Source organism: Peromyscus leucopus, chromosome 3 (assembly GCF_004664715.2).
Source record: "Peromyscus leucopus breed LL Stock chromosome 3, UCI_PerLeu_2.1, whole genome shotgun sequence".
NCBI classification, from domain to species: Eukaryota; Metazoa; Chordata; class Mammalia; order Rodentia; family Cricetidae; genus Peromyscus; species Peromyscus leucopus.
In genome coordinates, this window is record NC_051065.1 from 5,620,719 (window position 1) to 5,640,399 (window position 19,681).

Consider the following 19,681-nt stretch of genomic DNA (forward strand, 5'->3'; position numbering starts at 1 on the left):
AAAGCTTTTGACATATTTTTTTCTTTTGGCATGTTTTTTCTCATGCAAAACAACACAGACAATACATTAAAGGTATAAGAACAAACAAACAAACAAAACTAAACCCAGCAACCCCAAACTACAAAACTCTGAAAGCCGTTACAAATACCTCATGGAAATGACATCCACAATTGCCCTGCAGAAATTCTTTGTGTCGTCCCATTGTGATGGTGAATGTGTCTACTACTTCATAGCCATATTTTTTGGCAGCTTCCAGAATGCTCAGATTTTCTTTATGTAGGTTTTGTACTTCACTCTGTATTACCAAGCAAGAGATATTAAGTTTTGATTAACAAACAATTTTTTTTGTTTTGTTTTTTGAGACAGGGTTTCTCTGTGTAGCTTTGCGCCTTTCCTGGAACTCACTCTGTAGACCAGGCTGGCCTCGAACTCACAGAGATCCACCTGCCTCTGCCTCCCGAGTGCTGGGATTAAAGGTGTGCGCCACCACTGCCCGGCTACAAACAATTATTTTATGATTTAGTAACTCAAACAGACATTATGGAAATGCCATCTTCTTTTACCAAGATTGGTTGTATTGAGAGATGAATTTCATATCAATTTTAAAAGTAGAAATGTGCTTTAATTTTTCCAAAACATCAGCATAACTGCTTATGTATACACAACACAACAATAAATGAATGTCTTCCTTACCTAAAAACAATTAAGTTTATTGATCATAAATGTATTTAAAATTCTCAAATTGAAAACTGATGTTTTATATACCACTAGGTAGACCTCCATCTACTTGGATTCTCACTTAATTAAGCCACTTGAATATTAGCTGGCACCTGAGTTTTGCTTAGCCTCTTGCTAAGGGACAGAATGGAAGGGTACATATTGTGTGGCCTGTGCTTGTAAAACAACACTCTAATTGGAGAAATGGGCATATCCACAGTAAGTCCTTTACTAGGAGAAATGCACCAGGAGGATTAACTGTTGGGAGAAATGGAGCAAGAGGATCATGACACAGAATTCCAGAATAGTTTTCAGTGAGGTTTGCTACTTGGACGTGGAGGAGGATGCTTCGGGGGAAGCAGCAAAATTGGGCAAAGGGTCCAGCTGTTGCCTCTCCGGATCACATCCCTCCTACCTTCCCTGTTGTGTGGCTGGCAATGACTGAATCTGGCTCAGTTCTAGTTCAGGTTCACTGTCTCAGGGAGGGATATCATCATCAATTACAGTGTTCTACCTACATCCAGAAGAGGGCGCCAGATCTCATTACAGATGGTTGTGAGCCAAGGTGTGGTTGCTGGGAATTGAGCTCAGGACCTCTGGAAGAACAGCTAGTGACCTTAACCACTGAGCCGTCTCTCCAGCCCCCTGGTTAAGTTTCTTAAAAGAAGTGGCACACATTGTATTTTTTCTGTTGCCTCTGCTGGGCTTGCAGGCTTATTTTAATCTAGCACTTAAAGAAGAGTGTTTTCTTTAAGATAAAGTCAGTGACTAGGGACACCTCATAAAGAGGCAGCCCCAGAGGAAATGACACTTAAGTTAATACTTGATGGGCCTTAGGAATTTACTAAAGTGAGGAGGTGTGGGAGAATATGATCCTTGAAGGGGAAGCATTGATCTAAAAGCCTAGGAGTCACTGAGAGCATGGCATGCTTGGTGTGTGTGTGCGCGCGCGCGCGTGCGTGCGTGCGTGCGTGCGTGCGTGCGTGCGTGCGTGCGTGCGTGCGTGCGTGCGTGCGTGTGTGTGTGTGCAGCCCTCCCTGTCCTCATGTACATTTATAACTATGCTCGGGTGAGAAGGGGTGATTCTACAAAGGAGGTCAAAGGCCCATCCTGAACAGCTGTGAGAGAATACGATAGGAGTTCAGAACGATGTGTTGTCTTCACTGGCCCTGGTCCCGTTCTCCTTTCTCCTTTTGCTCCCTCCTTCCCACCTTTTGTCTCCTCTCTGCTTGTGAAGACTGATGGGATATCCCACAGCTCTGGGGGCAGGAGGCATCTTAACACAGGGTCCACCATAGAGCAAGTGCAGAAGACGAGTGGTTGGGAGCTAACAACCTAAATGTAAGTGAGGGTCACAAGTGCCAGATGCTGTGAGGAACACTAAGAAATACTGTGGTGCTTCCGGAGTTGCAGGAATGAATTGCAGCCCAGCCTTTGAATAACACTAAAATGGTTCCAGCTCCTAACTCACAGAAAAAAAAAAAAAAAAAAAAACCTATCAAAAATTCTCCCCCTCCTAATCCCCAGTTGTCCTAAATGTTCCTGTTCCCTAGAAGTTAATGTTCCAGCTTAGCTTCACTTTGGTGAATTCGGAGTTTTGACTTGGACTACAGTTCTCTTGCTCTATAGAATAATTGGCATTCAAGTAAGGAGAGGGGGATCCCACTCTGTGCTTGAAAAAGCTAGACTGGCTCAACACAGACACAAAGAGCAATCTTAGCCTGCTCAGATTAAATGGGCACTCTGCCCCTGAACCATGATTCTGCACTTGCATGTAAACCTGGGCCAGTCTCTATGCTGGAATAAGGTTCTCTGACTTACAGATGTTTTTCTTTTCTGTTCTAATTATTATTATTATTATTATTTTACTTTAGTGCTGAGACAAATTTCCTATCTTTAAGAACTAGCCAGAGGCACCTAGTGGATTTGTGGAGATCCAACTGTTGGAAAAACAATGATATCACTCATTTATGTATATATATCAGATACTGTTTTCCAAAAGATTCACTGATATTGACAATTCCATTTGTGGCTTCAGCATGAATCTCAAGGAGGGAAACAGTCTCTTATTATAAACTCTAAAGGTGAATACACAAGCTCTCTTGTCTGTGAGTCCAGTACTGTTTTCCACAGCTTATTTTTTTTCTTCCTTGAACTCAGTGTATTATTTAGAGCACATTTATGAGCTGTGGTCTCCTGGTCTGCAGGAACAGTCACGATGTACTTGGAATCATAGGAATATGATTTTTATTTTTATGAAGGCTGATGAGTGTTGTAGAATTCCTGTTGGATCTTTTGCTATCAGGATTCACAAATTCATACAGCCTAGAAGAGATGGGCTTACCTGTGTTAGGAAATGCACCCCATCCACTGGCAGGTGAAATCCAATCCCCAAAGTTTTGATGATCACCAGGATATTAAGCAAATTTGCCCTGAATGAAATGATCAGAATTTTAAAGTTAAAAACTTCAGTTGCATTTCTACATGTTTTTTAATTATATAAACGTATACAACAGGATTCTTTTAGAGTGTGATCATTTGCATATAGGACTAAACTCCCATTTTATTTATTTGTCCTATATTAAGACTTCCTGCAGATGGAATTTTGTGTGCTAATGCACATTATTCAATAATAATAATAAATTATAATAACATGCTTAAAATACATTAATCACTTTGTTCATCTGAACAAGCACTTATATAGCAATGAGAATGTATTAGACAATGTTTTTAGTACTTTCAATATATATGTACGTTTGTTCTGAGACAAGGTCTTACTCTGTAATCCTTGCTGGATTTGAACTCACTACCCTCTTACATTAACTTCCTAAATGTTTGAATTACAGGCATGTGCTACCATACCTGACTGATAAATAGGTTTTGATCTGGAGTAATTTTAAATTAGGATGCTAAGGATTCCTGATTGAATATAAAATTATTCTGAAATATAAAATTTGCCTTTAAATTTCTAATTTTAAATTCTAAATCTGCCCTCTAAATAAGCCCTGGATGAAGTTGGGTTAAATGCACAGTACTTTCAAAGAAGAGATAAAGACATGGATGACAGTGTTTACAGGGTTACCTCTTTAAAACCTTGTGAATAATTTGCAGGTGATTGGAATTAAGCCACTGAACACCACCAACAACCAATACTGTCTGGTCAGTATTCTCTAGGGGATGTGATCTGAAACCCAGAAAGAAAAACAACACATGTTGCTTAGAACAGATGGTAAACATTTTAACTGGATTGCCTCACATTTCAATGAACCATGTCTGGCTTCCTGATCACAAGACTTGCTTGTCATTTGCAGCTCGTTTTCAGCCACATTAGTGGGTATCTAAGCTTTTCAGCACATTTGATATACAGTGTGCAATTATAACTGCACAGTGGTGGCATTTTGCCATTCATAGTCGTTCCATTGTACCTTCGCAGGAGATGTTCAAGTGCTTTCTCAAAGGTTGGTCGCAGTGAAGGGCTTATCCAGAACTGGGGGTAGTAGGAGTAACTGATCAAAGTCTTCCCCCCGTTGACACTGGGGTAGAGTCTAGTTCCATGCACCTTCTGCCACTCCTGCAGCGTTTCGTTCAGTCTTTCAATGAGATAGTACATCATTCCTCTGTTGGTGGAATCGCCGATGAAAAGGATCTGGAAAGAAAAGATTTGCTGTCAAGTCAGGTGTCTACACGGTACGTAATATAATGTGCACAAAGTCACACATCTAACTGAAGGGCAGCCCTTCAGCCTTTAGAAACATCCTTAATCTCCCCCATCATAATCTCCCCCAAACTTGTTCATTTATTTCTTTCATATTGTTGTTAGTAATGACATCATCTCCTGATCTGCTAATTAGTGTGTAAAACTTCCATTTCATTTTATTTTCAATCTTTCTCTCTCCCTTGTGTGTAGCAGGAATCTTAAAAGTTCTTATTAATAAAATCAAACCTGAGGCCAGTTATTGGGGTGAATGCTGGAAGATCAGAGAAGCAGAACAAGCCACAGCTTCCTCACCTCGGCAGTTCTTCAGCTGATCCTGTTTCCTCAGGCTGGAAGCTTCTGAGTCCTCATCCAGAATGAATCTCAGCTGAACTGTGCTGCTCAAAACCTAAAAGCTTAACCAGCCAAATGTTTCTAGTTTCTGGTCTTCATGCCTTATATATCTTTCTGCTTTCTGCCATCACTCCCTGGGATTAAAGGCATGTGTCACCATGTTTGCCTGTATCCTTGTGGCCTTGAACTCACAGAGATCCAGACAAACTTCTGCCTGTGGAATGCTAGGATTAAAGATGTGAGTGCCACCATTTTCTAGCCTTTGTATCCAGTGGCTGTTCTGTCTCTGACCCCAGATAAGTTTATTAGAGTGCACAATATTTTGGGAAACACAATACCACCACACTTGTATCTATCACTTTAATTATATTCACCTAATCAGGTAACGAGTCTTACTGATAAAAAAGATCCACGGAATGTTGAGAACTCTAGGGATACTTATGATTTTCAATCTTCGTTTGATAGATCTGCAAACTGAGAACCCACAGAAGTAGCGCCATGGAAGTTATGCCATGATTCAAAAAACAAAGAAAGAAAGTCACATGGGGCTGGGGCCTTTCTGAGCAGCATTTCACCCCCACCCTGCACGTCCCAGTGACACTTGTTCCCCGTGAAGTCTGCCACCCTGCCAGCCCCGGCCAGCCCAGGCGAGCTCCACCTCGAAGCTGTACTATTCTAAACACACCCTCACATCTTCCTTTTTGCCCTCCAATTCATTCACCATCATCTTCTTTGCATACTCAAAACTATATTCATTCACCATTCCCTACAGAGTCAGTTCTGAACTATTTAGGTTCAGCTAACAGTGACTGAGACTTTATTGCTTACGAGTTTTTGTTCTATGGAGATTGCCACAGATGGGAAATTTGAGACTTGAGAAGACCAGGATCATAAATCTAGTAAATGGTGAACTCAAGACTCAAACCAGGTTCTCTGACTTCAAGTGCAGGTCAGTGGCCCACTTTCGCATTGCGTCTCTTCATATTGGGACAGACTTAGGCTTTCTCATGGAACATGATTTGTGTTCTACAACATCTGTTTTTCCCTTGTATTAATCCATCTGCCTTGCGAGTTCCTCCCTGTACAATCCCACCTGTCAACCATCAGAAACGACATCAACGACACTCCTACCAAAGGTCTCCCCTAGTGCCCCAGCTAGAGTGACTCATTCTGGATTCTATGATTCCATTAAATTTTAGTTCCATTATTTTGATTTTATCAAAAGCTACATGACATTATGGCTACTTGCATCTACGTCCTTTCCCCATGTCTTATTAAGAAGTATTTGAAAGGTACATTTCAAAGTCTGCTTTCCCTCATAGTGCCATACATGCTCGTGATAAGTACTTAGTGAATTGAAAGTAGTCAGTACTTTCCCTGTAGACAATTCCTTTGAGTGCTTTGGCTAAGTTTGAACTCATTCTTCAGTTCTTTCCTCTTTGAGGTTTGTTTTTTTCCTCAGTGATGCACATATTCCTTTGGTTAAAATCATAGCAGCATGCACTGACATCACTTCTCATTTTCCATTCATGGTGAATTTAGGAAGAATCTGAAAAGGCTTGTAATTCTCACAGTATGCTGAAGAACCTCCATGAGGGAGCCTAGAAAGCTGCTCCAATTAGCCTTGGATACCGTTGTCGTAAATATGGCTGCTAAACAGAAGAACATGGCAGACCCCTCACTGATGGGCATAGTCAAATTCCATGGGGTGAAAATATTCTAACACAATAAAATAGTGAAATAAATCAATTTGATTCTTGTTAGGCTTTGCCTCTGGTTTTACAGTCTCGATTTTTGATTTTTTTAGTGATCTAGTTTTCAGTGGCAGACTGAACCCTGGTCCTCACTCACACTAGGCAAGCATTCTGTCATGGAATTGTCTGCAGCCCTTTCATTACTTTCTATTTTGAGATAGGATCTAAGTTGCCCAGGTTGGTTTTGAACTTGCTCTGTAGTCTAGATCAGCCTCAAGCTTCTGAGCTTCTTGATTCAGTCTCACAAATATCCGGGATTACAGGTTTGTGGCAAGAGGTTCAGGAGAATTCTTACTTTTCAAGAGGACTTTTGAGCTACTAGGAAAACTCCTCAGGAAGTTGCAACCACTCACATACTCCTGTGTTAGTTTGTTGGAGCTGTTTACCACAGACAGAGAGGCTTTAACAACAGAAATTCATTTGTGTACATTTCTGGAAGCTAGAAATACACATCCAAAGGGCAGACAGGGCTGTTTTCTTCTGGAGGACTCTTCAGTTGGTCGATGGTGGTCTTTTCTGTCTTCCCATGGTCTTCCTTTACGCATCTGTGACCTAACTGACTACAAAGACTCTAGCCATATTGGATTTGGAAGGCCACCCATCTGACCTCATTTTATCCCATTTGCCTTTCCAATGGCTTTATGTCTGAACTTTCTGGGTAGCTAGGAGTTAGAAGTTCAGCATGTGAATTTGATAGAGATGATACAGTTCAACCCAGAACACTAAGCTAAGAATAGTTGATATAGAACTTTTGTTGTTATTGTTTTAAGACAGGGTCTTTATAAAGTCCAAACTGGCCTCTAATTCATGATCCTCCTGCCTCCCCATTTCAAATGGCAGCTAAATGTACTGAAGATTTCTCATTGCTTCTCTTTATTCCTCATATTGAAGTTAGTCCTTCCTGGGTAGTGAGCCTTGCACTAGGTATCCCAAACACTGGATATCTCGAATGTGGACTACAGGGAGATGCGGAAGTTTAAACAAGTCAAAGAAATTACTTATTACTGCAAGAACAGTGCCCACACACCTAGATTTTCAGTCTTTCCACATGGTAATATCTAAAGCCCACCAACGCGCATCAGAACCACCTTAGTGCTGTTTCCAAATTCCTAGGTACTGCCCTTTCTAACTAGATAATATTTTAAGGAAATAAGGTTCGTCTCCTTATGTGCAAAGCAGAGGAAATAACAGCACCGCAGGGCTTAAGTGAGATGTCAAGAGCTTATTCTTGACAGTCCGAGAGTGCAATATGAGTTTGTGCTGGCATCAAAGTACAAGAAAGGTGGGCAGCACATTTTTTTGTTTCCCGCGCACTTTGCAGGGTGGTTGAAACTCACTAGCGCACAGAGAAACGCAGTAGACGTAAGAAGTTTGGAAGGCCCAGCTGGCTGCCTTCATCTGCATCAAGCCAGCTACCACTGCGTGTAGCAAGCCTGTAAAGCAAAACGCTGGCAGGAGGACAGAATCAATGACCCCCTTACTGTAGTGGGTAGCCATTCCAATCTTGATCTGGAAGTTCCAACCCCCACTGAGGCTTGGGTAACTGTCAAGCCTACAAGGCGGGGCCAAGAGAGAACCCTGAAGACCCGAGATCCGGTGCTGGTTCCTGGACCCTGGACGCTGGAGGTAGACCAGAGCAGAGTTCTTCAGAACACCGGGGGACTGCGCTCCGTCTTTCCCAGACCCTGCAACCTACCTATCCTACCACTTGTAAGTTACGCCACTAAATAAACCTCCCTTTTAACTACGTGGAGTGGCCTTAATAATTTCACCAATACCTTACGCTGAGCACTCTCAACAGGGCACAGGAAGCCTCCATAGTGGATAGGCGCCGGTAAGAGCTATATGCAGACTGGTAGACGCTGTCTGCTCCATCACTAGCAAGCAAGATATCATTCTTTATGCAGGTTAAGACAGCTGTCAAGACACGGGCCTGGGAAGAATCTCCTGATGGGTTAATTTACCCAAGTCTTTCCATTTGTGAAAGGCAGAAATGATAAAATCTAACTAAAATATTCAGCTGTGATCTTAAGCTTGTCTGTTGGTGAAAAAGGTTTGCCAGAGATAAGCTGGTGCTCTTAATAAGGACATATACCTAACTTCAAAATGTCAGCTTATTCAGTGCACAGAGCACAATTAAACGCTATCATCTCTTACATGGCTTTTCAGTCACGTGATTCACATTCAGTCTTTATGTGTTTTATATCATTCACTTTTGTTGAATTATAAAGGAAATACATGATGTATTTTGAAGGACACTTTCAATTTTAAAAGGCTTATATTATCATAACAAATACTTGTGGCTGTCTATTGAGTTGACAAATAGTCTCCCACGAAAACTGTCACCTTACATTGGTGTCCTAAGGTAGTGGTTGGCAGAAGTAATCAAAGAGGAAAAAAATGTGATCATAAAATACAAATGCCCAGTAAGCATTTGTAGCAATAATCAACTTTGGCAATAAAATGCTACAGTAACCAGCCCCTGCCCCCAATGGGGATCTAATAAACACACCACTTTATGTATTGCTAAGTACCAGGAAGGTAGGCTTCCTCTCTCTCTCTCTCTCTCTCTCTCTCTCTCTCTCTCTCTCTCTCTCTCTCTCTCTCTCTCGTCTTTATTCTTTTGTTATACTTTTTTTGAAAAACTTTTTTAAAAATTATTTGTCTTTATTTTATATGGATTGGTATTTTGGCTGCATGTATGTCTGTGTGAGGGTGCCAGATCCCATGGAACAGGAGATACAAACAGTTGTGAGCTGCCATGTGGGTGATGGGAATTGAACCTGGATCCTCTGGAAGAGCAGCCAGTGTTCTTAAGCCACTGAGCCATCTCTCCAGCCTGTGGTGGTATTGTGTTCCCCAAAATATTGTGCACCCTAATAAACTTATCTGGGGTCAGAGAACAGAAAAGCCACTAGATACTTAGGATAGGCAGTGGTAGCACATGCTTTTAATCCTAGCATTCCAGAGGCAGAATTCCATGTGTTCAAGGATACAGCCAATCATGGTGACTCACGCCTTTAATCCCAGAAAGCGAACCTTTAATCCCAGGGAGTGGTGGTAGAAAGCAGAAAGGTATATAAGGCGTGAGGACCAGAAACTAGAAGCATTTGGCTGCTTAAGCTTTTAGGTTTTGAGCAGCACAGTTCAGCTGAGAGCCATTCAGATATGAGGACACAGAGGCTTCCAGGCTGAGGAAACAAGACCAGCTGAGAAGTTGGCCAGGTGAGGTTAGCTGTGGCTTGCTCTGTCTCTCTGATCTTCCAGTATTCACCCCAATAACTGGCCTCAGGTTTGATTTTTTTAATAAGAACTTTTAAGATTCATGCTACACCAGCCCTATTCTCTTGTTATACTTGTAAGTCTGCAGTGATTTGAACATTTCTGATTGACACAAAGGTATGTCCATGTTGGTCAAATAGATGAGTTAAAGCTGTGTTGTTTCAGTTGCGAGCCTAGCCTTTAATGACTGAGTCATCTCTCCAGCCTTAAAACTGCGTTGTTTTGTTTACCCAGCCCCACTGCGATTCTGTGGAACCTCGAGGTTGAGAAGCAGGGTGCTCACGAGGTATCCCCCCATCTGTCAATGAGGCAAGGGGCAGCTCAGCTGTCATGTACAGCTGAGATGGATGAGATGGCTAATGAGATTTAGGTCACGATGAAAATCTAGCTCAACAAAACATTTCTCTGTGAATTTTGATATGATTATAATGAATGAATGTTTTCCAATTATGCATTTTAATTACATTGGCTATACATGCGCAGCCAAATTGCTGTTTGGGGCAAAAATAAATGTAATTTAACCAAGCCACTTTCAATCACACAAAATTGGACAAGAAAAGGAAAACAAACAACTCTGGAATGGCAGGGGGTTTATTACTTTTTCCTTGGACAAAGTGACTTGTCTCTACTATCATTTCCTGTGGCCCGTTGTTGGAGGAGGGCATCATGCATAAGTCACCCTTAACTGGTGATAATGAAGAGAGACACTTATGTCTTTTTATTTACCTCAATTATTGAGACTGACAACAATGAATTGTGTAATCTTCATGGAATTCATGTGTTATTAAAGAAATATTATAATTCAGCCCACACTTCAAAACTTTAAACACCTTAATGTCCAAGATCCTACACAGCTTTAAAACGGTACTTAAAAATGTACACGTTTACCAATAGAATAGAGTTAAAGACCTGGTCATAATTCCATACACCTAAAGACAGCTGATATTTTGACAAAGAAGACAAAAATATACACCAGAGGAAAAACAGCATCTTTAATGAATGGTGCTGGTCAAACTGGATGTCACCATGTAGAAGAATGAAGATAGATCTATAATATCTATCATTCTGCAAAAAAACTCAAGTCCAAATGGATCAGGACTTCAATATAAGACCAGATATCCTGAACCTAATAGAAGAGAATGTAGGGAATAGGCTTGGACCCACAGGTGCAGGGAAGGACTTTCTGGACAAGACACCAATAACTCAGGCATTAAGTACAATTAATAAATGGGACCTCATCAAGCTTAAAAAACTTCTGTACAGCAAAGATCATCACCATTCGAGGAAAGTGGAAACCTACTGAATGGGAAAAAATATTTGCCAGTCATACAACTGATAGAGGGTTAATATCTAGCATATATAAAGAACAATAACAAAAACAAAACAAAACAAAAACTGAATAGCAAGAAAACAAATAACTCAGTTAAAATTGGTATATAGAACAAAACTGAGTTTTCACAACTTGAAACAGAGATGACTAAGACACACTTAAAAATAAAAACTTTCAACAACCTTACCCATCAGGGAAGTACAAATTAAAAACGCTTTGAGATTTCATCTTACACCAACCAGTCAGAATGGCCAAGATAAATAAAACAAGTAACACCACATGCTTGTGAGGCTGCAGGGACAGGGGGGCACTTATTTTTCTCTGGTGGGAGTGCAAACTGAAACAGCTACTCTGGAAATCAGTGTGGAGGGAGGTTCCTCACAAAGCTGAAGATCTATCTACCACAAGATCCTGCTGTACCATCCTTGGGCATAAACCCGAAGGACTCTGCAACTTGCTGCAGAGATATTTGTTTATTCATGTTCATTGCTGAAATTGGAAACAACGTAGATGTCCATCAACTGATGAATGGGCAATCGAAATGTGGTATATTAAAGTAAAAATGGAATATTACTTAGCTGTTGAGAAAAATGAATATGATCTATATGATCACAGAGGTTAGGTAGCTAGAAAGGGACTAGGGGGAAGGGGATCTTCTAAGGAGGGGAAATAGAGTATAAGGCAGTGAAGAGATAGTAGGGAAACTAGAATAGGAGGATTAAGTGGGGAGAGGAATGGGAGGAGAGGGAAGAAGGGGAATATGGGGAGGGACAACTAATATTAAAGGCCTTTTGAAAAATTTAAGTCACCTTTTCTGGTTAACAGCCATGTTTAAGTATCCTCTTTAAATATAGATTTTTCTATTTCACTTTCTTATTATAATTTTATTAATTGAGATCTTAATATAATTATATTCTGTCCCCCTTCTCTTTCCTTCTTCCAAACTGCCACAGGCTACCTCCTTTCAATTTCATGGCCTTCATTTCTTTAATTGCTGTTACATATGTATTTTTGTGTGTGCATGTGTGTGTACTCCTAAATATATAAGTGCAACCTGCTCAGTACATATGATATTATTTGAATGTATGTGTTTCCAGGGTGAACATTGGTAATGGATAATCAGTTGGTGTGCTCTGGCTTGTTGTTCTAAAGGAAGGAAGGAACCACTAGTCCTCCCCATCTAGTACTGATGCCTATGACCTCTATTTCCCTCTCTTAACTGTACTCTATTCAGACATTTTCCTATTGGTTTAAACTACGAACAGTTTTCAACTATCAAACAAAACAAGGCTTGTTTAATCATTTGTTTTGCTTTTTTATCCAGCTACAGATTTGTCGCACCCTGCATTTCTAAATTGCTTCACAGGGTGAGTACAGAGTCCTGCTGATCCGTGCTTATCAATGTTCTACTCAGAGTTCATGGAGAAGCAAGGATTCATTTGGAGAAATGCAGTTATGATTAGCATACTAGTTTTTTCAATTGATTTTTACTTTGATTCAACATAATTATTACTATACATCACAAAAACAAACCCACACACAGAGATGAAAAACCCACTTGTGTAAAATCAAGTTTAATAAGAGTCCCACATTTACCCTCCACCCCCTGTACACATGTTTGTACAGAAACGAATTTTTTAGATATTTTGACACTTGTCCCCTCTTTCCCCTTGAGAGGTCATTCTGTGATTCTTCTACTCAACATTGCTGAAATGAAAGAAAATGCCCAAGGTGTAGGAAGCCCAGTTCTGCTCATTTGCCATTGAGTGAGTTTCTTGGTCAAAGTTGCTGGTGATTTGAACTGCTTTTCAAATCTCAACTGATTTGTGTCTTGTTCCTTCCCTCCAGGTAAGCTTGTGTTTCCAAGTACAGTCTTGGCATCCATTGGTGTGAACAGCAGGGAAATGGCAATAGCACAAGGAGATTTAATGAAGCTATGTGGAGAATCTAAAGGAAGCAGAATGTTTCTTGGGAGTCTAACTGTCCAGTAATTCTCAGAAGCCTAGTCAAATCCTGTTGCCATTATATATGATTCTTCGGAGAAAGAAGACTCATGTAACGTGTTCCCCAAACCTGTAGCTTGCCAGAATTAGGACTCAGAAGTCTGCTTTTCTTGTAATAGAGTATGTCCAAACTTCTTTCTCAAGGGAATAGTTAAAATTGTGGATTTTCATTGTCAAAGATCTGAGGTTTTCATATGAGTCTTCAGGTTGGTAAAACTGGTAGAAAAGGGGCAGGCTTTGGTAAGGTCTCCCTTGCATGTGATGCACAATGCAGGTAGCTGACGTACATGCAAGTATGGGCACCAGCCCACCTTCGTCCTCCCCTGCACAGTCCTGCCCCTTTGTCAGCATGCCGTTTCCATTAGTTCTCTCAGCAGAAGGGAAACAAGAGACCTCCTGGTTTGAATGACAGGATTCTCACAGTAGATGCTCTCAGGGAAAATGAATATGCCTAATTGTTTTTAGATCTCAATTGAACTATTTCAAACTAGATGGCCTCTAATTACAAACACTTTTCTTCCTAGCTGCCTCCTCTCTGGCAACCTTGCCAGACCATCCCAGTCTGGATCTGGTACCTGCCTCTGCCCTTCTCCCTGCCATTGCAATGATCATGCTTTATGGCACTGAACACTTCTCTTAATGGTCCTTACACCTGAAATCCAGCTCTTTGAAGGATCATGTTGTACTCTGCTAGAGCAGATTCCTAGCTCAGCAAAGATTAGATAAATGAATGAACAGTATGACATCACACAGTCAGAACTTTGTAAATGATCTGTGGGACTCTGCCCTGTGTGTTGCAAGCTGCAAGAATATATTACAGAGTTTCAGCTGTGTATAATAAAACTATACCTAGAAAGGTCAAGGAATTTTCCTAGAGGGAAGCCATTTGTCAGAGAATATTTTGTGTTATTCAGCTTTTAATATATCAGCTGTCTTCTACTATAAAATTCTTATGTGCTCATATAGTACTAGACTATAAGTCAAATAGTATAACTTCTCAGACCTACTGCTGATCTGAACTAGGTAACACCCCTACAGAGCCTAGGACACAGGTGGACTGTAGATGCATATCTTTGTTTCTTGTGCAAATGAAGCTCAGACCATCCCTTTCCTTTGGGCAGACATAGTGGCATGCCAGAGCTATTGACTCAAGACAAAAGAGTTTTTGCATAGCCAGGTGCAGCAAAGACAGAAGCAGAATTCCTGGTCTGGTCAGAGAAGAAAACAAGGCAGAGTTTCTGTAGATGGTAAGGAAGCCTGGCTCCGGCCAAGGAGTAAGGAGCAAGAAAAAGTTTTGCAGACTGTAGGTGGATTTGAATCAGGTCAGGAGAGGAGAAGAGGAAGGAAAGACGGAGGACAAAGGAACAGAGGACAAAGATAAGCATAAGAGCCTAAGAACTTAATTATTATTAGGGCTATGAGAGGACAGAAAAAGAAGGGACAGAGAGGAACTGAGTGTCAGGAAGGAACTGAAGCTGTGTAGACAGAAGTTTGTTACAGAGAAATAAAGTAAACAGACAAAAGAGCCTGGTGTACATAGATTCTTTTCCCTCACATAATCCCACGCTAGACATAGTGTCTTCCCCAGGACTCTGGGAAGGACTTTCTCAGAGCAGATCTAACACTTTAGGCATAATGGACAGTGCAGTATTTCTCAGATGGGCAGCAGAATTGGCAGGTAAGCTTACTGAATAGAACTTATTTTATCAGGTGGAATCAGAGCATGGCTCAGATTTCCTGAATGCCAGTCTGAGGGTCATTCTATCTCATTTCTACCTTGCTATCTTTATACATTTGTGAAGTGATTTTCTGAGTAGCAATGCTAACATAATATTTTGTATTGCTAAAGCCTTCTTGACTATTTGACACATTAGAAAGAGAGGCAGAAAGCCAGCATTTCATGTTTTTAATAAAATAAAATATTATATTACTTATTTTCCTGCTTTGTATGTATGTGGTATAAGTGTGGGTGTGTGTGCACACGTATATGTGTGTAGAAGTCAGAGGTTGACATCTGATCTCTATTTAATAGAGTCTATTGTATCTTCACTACATTATGTCTTCATTCATACATTTTTGTTATGTCCAGAAATTTTCCATCTACGTAAGCAGGTTTGTATATATGCATTAGTTTTTTATATTGATGGGATTGCTTGATATATAATTTATATTGGCTTTGTCTCTCCGTGTTGCATTTTGAAATTTCATTAGACAGCCTGTCAAATGGCACTCATGTCCTCTGTTTACAGCCCCGTACCACTATGGGATGGCCTGATTATGTCACTTCTCTGCTAAAATTGGAGAACCCTTAATGTTGTATATAAACTAAATCAGCATTCTGATGAACAAATCAAAGTCTGTAGGGCAATGCCAGTGTGGGGGCAAGTGTGAGTTTCTGAGTGTGCTGACCAGCACAACCTGAGAAGAAGTGAGGCACTCTGGTAAGCCCTTTGTGGTAGGTGCTGGCCAGCCGGCCTCTGCTCAAGTCACATCTCGTGTCCATAAGCTTTCGTTTTCAGGTGTCATAATAACATATCTTTCTCAAAAGCAGGAAAGAAAACACCCCTTTTTCCTGATGCCTTACAGAGTTGCTAATTACCAGCTTTGTCATTAGTAGAGACAATGTTATAGGCTCTTTATGACTTACAGGAATTTGAACGTCAACACAGTAAAAACCGTGTGATGGTATCCACAGGTGATTCCACACACAGGTGGAACACTGTGGAGATGATTAGTTTAGACCAGGTGATGAATGTAGAGCCCCTATGATGGTGGTATTGTCTGTGTAAAAAGAGGAGGTAATTTCAGCACCTTTTCTGTCATGGATGGACACAAGAAAAACCATGAGAAACTGGCAGTGGCCTGAGACTCCCCAGCTCAGAACTATGGGAAGTTTGCCTGTTGGAGCCACCTAGTCTATGACATTAGACTGTAGTATCTTCAGCTTTCCACAGAGGTGGTCAACCACTGTGGAGGGTTAGCTCATAGTTACTTATCATTTTACCGATGAAGAGAACGAGCTCCAGAAAAAAAAAAAAGCCATGTAATTCAGTGATGTATTTGCCTCTATGGCTTTTCAGGTCAATAGACTGCGACATCTTCTTGGAGTTGTGCCCAGTCCTCTGGATTCTGAGGTTAGAATGGAATTCTGGGTATAGAGCTGTCTGGAGTGACAAGCAGGACTGTCAGTTATACCGCTTCGGTTCTAAGATGCAGAGGATGCATGGTCCAAGTTGGTGCTTACTGATGCAGTCACAGTAGCTCATGCATTTTACCAGTGAATTTCACCTCTGAAAACTTGAATTTTCTCAGGTAGACAACATTTATAACATCTACTTCATAGAATTGTGATTAAGAATAATTAAGATTTTCATTTATTCACATATTCAATAAATATTGATAGATCAGTGGTACAGGGAATTAAAACCAGGTCCTTGCATATTGTAAGTTCATACCACTGGGCTCTATCCCCAGTCCTGCTAATATTCATTAAATGATTATTACATATCACAAACTGTCTGCATCAATGAGGCTATTGTGTGAACCAAACACACCCCTAGCCCTAATGCTGAAAGCCTGCCGGGTGACCTGTTTCTTACACAGAAAAAAGGCTCAGCTAATACTGCTGACACATTTCTAAACCATTGTTTACTTGCTCTCTCCTTTAACATTTAACTAACATTGCTTCTTAATTATTGGTATGTTTGCATTCTTGAGCATCGCTATCCTTCTCTTGAAATGAAGAAACACATCTATCTTCCCACCCTAGACCTCCCTGTTCACATTCTTCTTAAGCTAAATACTAACAGAAAATTTGGCATGCATTCCATACTATGCTGTTTTAAAAGTCAGCTTTTGAAACTGGCCTGCCCATATGTGAGAGTTTACACATGGTACATAAGGATAAGTCCATCTGATAAAAAGCACTTTGAAAATCTGGTTAAGATTACTTACTTGATGTCAACCAAGCATCTCAGTCTATGTGCCAATTTCGCATGTCTGAGAGTTCTGCCGGGCTCTACCTAGACAGAGCATGCCTAGCAAGAAGAAACTGCATGTCCAAGAAATCAGCTTAGGAGCCTCAATAGAGGGAGTGTCAGCCTGGTGAGGTCCATGTGAGACCTGCCCAGGAATGTGAAGAAAGGTCAGCAAGGTTAGAGGGTAAACGCAGCACCACACACGGTAAGTTCTAGAAGTCTTGCATGCAGGAGCATTTGGCTTCTTGGATTGAGCTACAGATGTCTGTTTCAACAGTGATGAGGCTGGCTGCTCTGATTTGTGCTGGGAAAACAGCATGGAATTGGGTCAGCACAGCGCATGACTTTAATATCCTCCATCTGCCAGATAAACTAATTTGGAGAAAAATGAACATGTGAGGAAGAATTATTAAAGTTCTTCTGTGATAACATCTACACATGAATCAAAAAGCCAAGTGACATAGGGTTAGTTTTCCTAGTCTAACTGCAAGAGAGCAGAAGCTGGTCTAGCACATGCAATTGTCTGGCTTCAGTCTTGCATATGGCAAGAATCCCAGGCTTCCCCAGCGGAATGCAGAACCTACCTTCCTTCCTTGCAGGCACTGCTGAAGTTCTGACTTGGTTAGGATGTCATGGTGGCAGTTGTGTGGCTGCCAGGTTATTTCTCTCCAGTCACAAGTCCTGTTGTCTGAACAACTAAGGCAAGGCACAATCCACTGGCCTGGAAGACACAGCAAGACTTCATTAGTTTCTGCTTTGTTAGTTTCTGCTGGTGAAATTACACTTTACAAGTACAGAACTCAATGTCACACAACTACAAAAATTAACATGAGAAGACCATTGTTATCTGATAAACCCAGTGGGAAAAATGTATAGCCTCCTGTCAATCAAGCAGAAAGAAGAGCAACATGACCACATGTTGTGAAGTAATAGTTCACGCTGAAGTCTGAAGTGAGTTCTGTCCCATGAAACTATGTAAGTACAAAGGAAACAAGTGATTGTGTGACTCTCAACCATTAACTTGCTTTTGAACTTCAATAGGACTAAAGATGATTGGGAGTCCTCAGGTTGTCAGTGGGTCATGAACATTCATCAACCTGACACATGACCAGGTTGCCTGTACAATAAAAGACATGTTCCCCATGCTCAAGAAATTTTCAATAGAAGAGAGATACATCAGTAATTTGAAAATTTGTAATTTTCAAGACTGGTTATTCTGCCTTCATTTAATTGATGGCACTTTGGGTGTGGTTATTTTCATTTTTATAGCTGTGTCCTCTTGGTTTCCTCATAGTTTGGTTGAGGTGAATAGTGTGTGAAGATTTGGTGTGAGGACACAGTGAGATAATGTATTTAAATTCAAGTGTAGTGGTAATCTACCTGTTGTTACTGGCAGAGTTTTTCTGATTTTGGATTAAGAAAGAAAAAAATTTAAAGCTGTTTATTTGTTTTGTGGGGGTGCGCTGCAGGTGGGGGTCGCCAGCAACTTTTCAGAGCTGGTCCTCTCCTCCCACCATGCTGAGGCAGCAGGGTCTCATCTGATATTTCCACTGCTGCATGGCTTTCTCCAGGATAGCTGGCTGGCCTGGAAGCTTCTGGAGGATCCCGCTGTCTCCACCCCGCATCTTTCCGTAGGAGTTCCAGGGTTACAGCCATGCAACACCAGGCTTTTTACATGGGTCCCAGGGATTCCAGGGTTACAGCCCTGCAGCACCAGGCTTTTTACATGGGTCCCAGGGACTCCAGGGTTACAGTCCTGCAGCACCAGGCTTTTTACATGGGTTCCAGGGACTCCAGGGTTACAGCCCTGCAGCACCAGGCTTTTTACATGGGTCCCAGGGACTGAACTCTGATTGTTAGGTTTATGCACCCAGTGCATGTACCCGCCGTACCATCTATCTCTCCAGCCTCAAGACAAATTTTAAATAAAACTTTCTACCTTTCCTGAGTCTGAATTGTGGTGCTGTTTGCAAAGCCTCCAGTGTGATATGAATTGCAGTGGGAAGATTTTCAACCTTCAGGATGTGAATATAGTACCTATTACATTCATGACCTCAGGGGTGTCAGAATTGTGCACATGAGTGTTGGTGTGTGTTGAAGCAGTTGTAAATAATAAACTATAAAGTGAAATATAGTGCATGGTCTTTACAGATCTGCCACAGAAAGGGGGAAAAGCATCAGCATATTAAGAGAAAGAAGCTGGGAAGGGAAAAAATAAAAGGAAAAGGACAGGAGGAAATTATGAATTGCAAGAAAAGAGAGAAATATACGTAAGAGTAACTTTAGCAGATAGAGTGTCAGCTGAAACAGGAACACAGCACTAAAATTCCTCGGAAGGCAGGCATACACGTCCTTCTCGACGCACATTTTTTCTTTGCTCTGGTTTTTAAATGTAAAGAGAATTTCAGAAAATGGCCTTATCCGAGGTCTACACACGAATACTTTCAGCTTCAGGAATGGTCACCATCATTACATTCCTCCTTGTGTAGACTACTTGTTCAGTGTACTGTGGTAACTCCAGGCATCAAGGATTGAGCCTGGTGAGGTATTAGGTGCTACAACATTAAAAT

General features: G+C 41.0%; 1 protein-coding gene across 3 annotated transcripts in view; it reads right to left on the reverse strand.

Moving 5' to 3' along the window:
- The window catches only part of Cped1 (cadherin like and PC-esterase domain containing 1), a 273,161-nt gene that overhangs the window by 24,595 nt on the left and 228,885 nt on the right, over nucleotides 1-19,681 (reverse strand). For all 3 annotated transcript variants that reach the window (XM_028873006.2, XM_028873005.2, XM_028873007.2), the window contains 5 exons: nucleotides 17,696-17,832; nucleotides 4,143-4,363; nucleotides 3,800-3,901; nucleotides 3,062-3,149; nucleotides 149-295 (listed from right to left, as the gene is read on the reverse strand). In XM_028873006.2, the coding sequence (XP_028728839.1) occupies nucleotides 149-295; nucleotides 3,062-3,149; nucleotides 3,800-3,901; nucleotides 4,143-4,363; nucleotides 17,696-17,832 (695 nt within the window). The remainder of the gene's footprint in view (nucleotides 1-148; nucleotides 296-3,061; nucleotides 3,150-3,799; nucleotides 3,902-4,142; nucleotides 4,364-17,695; nucleotides 17,833-19,681) is intronic.